At 42.2% G+C, this 5,144-nt stretch overlaps 1 protein-coding gene across 1 annotated transcript in view; it reads right to left on the bottom strand.

The window, feature by feature from the left end:
- C2CD6 (C2 calcium dependent domain containing 6) overlaps window positions 1-777 on the bottom strand; it is a 93,090-nt gene extending 92,313 nt beyond the window's left edge. Inside the window, exon 1 of the mRNA XM_063114951.1 lies at window positions 536-777. Within this exon, the coding sequence (XP_062971021.1) occupies window positions 536-775 (240 nt within the window). The 5' untranslated portion in view covers window positions 776-777. The remainder of the gene's footprint in view (window positions 1-535) is intronic.
- Between the last annotated feature and the right edge of the window lie 4,367 nt (window positions 778-5,144).

Here is a 5,144-nt window from a genome sequence, read left to right on the forward strand (position 1 = left end):
TGCCACGTAGGACTCCACACTCTAGTGGTACCACTAAATATACTGGTAAGCTCAAGAGTTTCAGGAGGACAATAGTTCAACTTTGCAGACATGCTGATTTGCTTCTGCAGGTTCATTCTGTAAGAATGAATAATGAAAACAAGGACAATAAAAGTTCCTGGAGTTTAGCCCTTTAACTATATGAATGAAATTGCAATGATGATGATGATAGCAGCTAACATTGACTCTACTGTATTCTTTGCACTGTGCTAAGCACTTTATACCATTTTCTCCTTCAGTTCTCCTTTAAGGTATGTAGTAATGACTGTCTTCATTTAACAGTTAATAAAAGGAGGCTCTGACAAGTTAAATAATTGCCCAAGGTCGCACAGGTAAACTTTTCCTCAGGTATCACCACCTTCCAACTTAGGGCAGGTCTCCCTCCAACCTGCTTGCATCGACCCCTTTAATCCCTTCCCCACCCTCCGGATGGTCGGGTGGGGGGCACACTCCGCCTAGACCCTGCCCTCCAGCCCCTGGCCAGGCCACAGCTCACGTTCAGCAGCCGGCGCCCTGTGCTCTCCTTGTTATCCTTGTCCTTGTCCTTGGGTAGGGCCGCCCTGCCATGGTCCTGGACGTAACGGACCGAAGAAACTTCCGACCCTCTGACGTGCGTGGTATCCGGGCTACCATGGGGAGTCCTCTGAAGTACGGGGGATGTGAACAGGGAATGGATTCGCCCACCGCGGTTATCAATTGTGGTTGAAAGCCTATGTGTCTCTTGGGGCGGCTGCATCCCTCCATTCTCCGCCTGGGCCGGGCTGCGTCTAACCGACGCCCCTCTACCGCGCAGGCGCGGCCCTCCCACCGCCTGCCCCCGCGCTTTTCCCGCGCATGCGGCCTTGCGCTCTGCTGCAAGACTTGCCGGGCAGTTCTAGCTCAGAGCTCGCTGGTAGACAACAAGGCTCCTCAGCACGGTGGTTGAACACCTTAGTTCATTGTCTTGCCTGACCTCTAACCCCTCGTGAGCCCTTTTCTCCCTGCACCATTTCTTTCTAGGAGACTTATGATGTCATCACTTCCTTACGCTATCCCCCGAGCCCCAGGTGTTATATTTCCAACACTCTACTTGGACATCTTTACTCTACTGCTCCACAGACACGTGACACAGCACGTTAACATTCATCTTCCCTCCTAAACCTCTACTATGTACCAAACTCGTTTGATGTAGCAATATATTTTGAACGAAACTTTGTTAACTTAGCAGGTAACCACTGTCCCCAGGAGCTGAGATGCCTGGACAAAGAATCCCAGCAAGGACCTACCTGCATGGGTCCCTTTGGGGTTTCCCGCTTTTAGGGGTCGGATTGCACGCAGGGCTTCAATGACACAATCACAATGTGAAAGTTTAAGAGTTTTTACTGTTTACAAACCCTGCGGTGTACGCGGCATGCTCAAAGGAAGCAAAGATAGGGGTGGGGGTGGGGTCATGGGCCAACACCTTAGTTAGGTCTAAGGAGTTATCTAAACAGGTTTCCCACAGGAGCTTTAATGGGTGAGTTTGAAGCAAGTCGGCACTAGCTCCAGGAGGTCACTCCGTGACTGAGAGGTGGTTAACTTTAAATTCACAGGCAAATGCCTGAGTGGTCTGTTCACAGAAAGTTGTGGGAAGCAGGTAGCCCAGCCTACTAGGCGGGAGAGATGTCTCTAAGTTTTTATCCGCAGCCACCAGCTGCAGCCATTCAGGTGGGGTACAGTACTGGAAATTGTGTCAAGGGTGACTGAGGACGGCTTCTGGTTTGAGAAAGTTAAACTTATATTTAAAAATAGATGCTGAGGCAACAAAAAATTGTAAGTACACACTACACAATGTCACAGTCACAAAATCTTAAAAATTCAGGCAAGTTTTTGAATTGTAATCCTAAATATCTGAGCCCCACTTCTTCTCTTTATAATTTGGGACCTCTCATGCACAGTTGATTGCAATGGTCTACTCGTGGGTCTCCCAGCCTGCTATTATTTATCCCTTCCACTGCCCCAGTATTAATACAATTTCACCATTAAAAACAAAACAAAACCATAAGGTTCCAGAACTTCTTTATTTGCCACAAAATTTAAATTTCCTAATGTGAAAACCAAGGGCTTCCAAAATGCACTCTCCTATCTCAGAATCATTGTTTATTGCTATTCTGCTCAGAATTTATTCTTTTATTCAAGGGCCAGCTCAAAGGTCAGCTATCAGTTGTCTTATAACCTCATACATACACCCTAAAGGCAGAATTAACTGCTGCCTCCAAGTCCCTATTAGTGTGCTCACACTATCAGTTGTTAATCTCAAAAGAAAGAGTCCTTTGGGGGTGGGAACCCGGTTCTCAGCGTGCTCTCTTCAGGACTTTAAACCTAAAATAACAAGAGAGAGAGAGGCTCTCCAAAGAAATTATTTTATTTGGGAACAAGTGACAGATTATTGCAATCTAGGATGCACAGGTTATACATCATAGGTGCATCCAGAGAGGTTGAGGTAAGGGAAAGCTTTTAAAGGCAAAAAGACGTCCACATAAGCTGCTCTGAAAAAAATTTCACTGGTCACAGAAACTCGTTGCAGGAGCTGGCATTAGCCTATTGGTGGAGACAGGTGTTGCTAGGCAAGTGTTCTTGTGAGAGCATCTTTTCTGGAGTGCTGCAATCTGGAAATATTTCTCAGATAAATCTTGTTACAGAAATACGTGTGGATGTACAGAACAAGCAAGGCCTATGAAGCAAGTAAGGCATGAAATGTGTGTAGGATATCCAGGAAATCTCTTGTGGATTTTAGAAAGTCCTTGTGATAGTTCTTACCTAAGACACACAAGTATGAGCCCCTCTCCTTTGTGATCTCCTGGCACTACTTTGTCTGGGTCTGACAAGAGTGACTTAATCTTGGTATCAGCAACATTCACATTCAACTTTCAAAGGACACATGGCATAATATCCCAGGGCCCGCAATACATGTTTGTTGTCATATGGGATCTATGGTGTGTGGTGGTGTTATAATCACTGGCGAATGACATTGCTGTCCACCAGCTCACTCTAACTTCCTTAGATTTCATGTCATGCAAATTAAGTATACAGCATCATAAATGAAAAAATCTTGTTTGAAAAAAATCTAACCTAAATATATTCAAACCACTAGACCTAACTAACCTCCAGTCTGTAGGAAATTCAGATTGAGGAACAAATTTAACACCATTAGAAAAAAAAAAGTCAAACAATACAAAATGTGAGTGTGATGCTCTAAAACAAAACTGGCTCAGACACTTAAAAAAAATATGTGAATGGCACAGCCACTCTAGAAAACAGTTTAGCAGTTTCTTTAAAAATTAAACATGCAACTACCATAAAGTCCATCAATTGCACTCCTAGGTGTTCATCCTAGAGAAATGAAAACTTACATCCACATGAAAACCTGTAAATGAATGTTCATAGCAGGTTTATTCACAATAGCCAAAAATTGGAATCAGCCCAGATGTCCTTTAACAGGTGAATGGTAAAACAAACTGCAGTACATACTACTCAGCAAAAAAAGGAGTGAACTATTGGTACACACAACCGGGATGAATTTCCAGGGAATTACATTGAGCAGGAAAAAGAAAAAAGAAGAAAAAAAAAAAAAAAGGCCAATCCCCAAAGATTCCATAATGTATGATCCAATTTATAACATTGAAATGACAAAATTTTAGAAATAGAAAACAGATAAGTGGTTGCCAGTGGTTACAGTTAGGGGTGCAGGAAGGGGGCGGGGCGTGCAGGAAGCAGAGGGTGTGGTTATAAAAGGGCAACATGAGGGATTCTTGTGGTTTGGGAACTGTTCAATATCTTGACTGTGGTGGAAGATACAGAGACTTACACAATTTTCTATAAAATTGTACACACATGAGTAAAAGTCAAACTGGAAATATGAATAAGATGAGTGGGTTGTATCAATGTTAGTATCTTGGTTGTGGTATTATACTTCAGTTTTGCAAAATGTTTTCATTGGGAGACATTGGCAAAGTGTACAAAGGCCCTCTCTGTATTATTTTTTATGATTTCATGAATCCACACTTATCTCAATGAAAATTTTCATTAAAAAACATCATGGAGCAGGAAAAAAAGGCAGGGAGACCATTTTTAATGAAGAGGTGAGAGATAACAAACAAATGAAATGTGTGAACCTTGACTAGATCTTGAGGGAAAACTGGGAAAATTTGAGAATGGACTGTATATTAGACATTATGGAATGATTGTTTTCCAACTGTTTTAATAATATTGTGCTTACATAGACAAACATCTTATTTTGAAAAGATGCATGCTGAAATATTCAGTTGAAGTGCCATGATGTCAGCAACTTACTTTCAAAAGGTTTCTAAAGAAAAAGGGGGGAAGCAAATGAGGCAGAATTTTAACAATTATTAAATCTAGGTAGTTGTTATTGTTGCTATTATACTGTTCTTTTGACTTTTTAAAATAATTTCCAAATAAAAAGCCCTCAGGGCTTACTCACCTGTATGGCCTTTTTCTTGTCCCCCATCTCTACCAGCAGGATTCCCATAAAGCACCTGCTCACACCCAACCTTACCCACAATTCTTTCCTAGATTCTTTTACTTCTGTGTTTATCTGTGTCTCTGCGACAACATTATGAGCTTATAGAAGGCAGGTACCAAGTTTTTTTCATTTTCTTTTCTTTTTTTCCTCCACAAATCTAGCAATTTGACCAAGATCAAGTCCACTATCGCAATCCAAGCTTTGTTTCATCGTAGACTACAGATGGTTTATGTAGGCCAGAAGTCCCAAATGCTGGCTACTCTATTAGCCAAATAGGGTACTTTTCTTAAAAATATAGTTTCCTGGGTGCCACCTCAGACCTATTGAATCTGGATCTCTAAGAATGAGACCTAGGAGTCTATATATGTTTTGTTCTGTTGGGGAGGAGGGAAGAGAGGTGAGTATTACTGAATATTTTGCACATACACACACACACACACACACACACACACACACACAAACAAAAAACAAGAAAACCCCCCTGGAGATCTTGCCTATTGACACCTCAGAAACTCTGCTATCATGCTACCCACACTTGATGTGGGGAGAAAGAGAGAAAAATGATGACTTTGAACCAATCGTGTGATGACAAGGCTAGGGT

This window comes from Cynocephalus volans, chromosome 1 (genome assembly GCF_027409185.1).
Source record: "Cynocephalus volans isolate mCynVol1 chromosome 1, mCynVol1.pri, whole genome shotgun sequence".
Classification (NCBI taxonomy): Eukaryota; Metazoa; Chordata; class Mammalia; order Dermoptera; family Cynocephalidae; genus Cynocephalus; species Cynocephalus volans.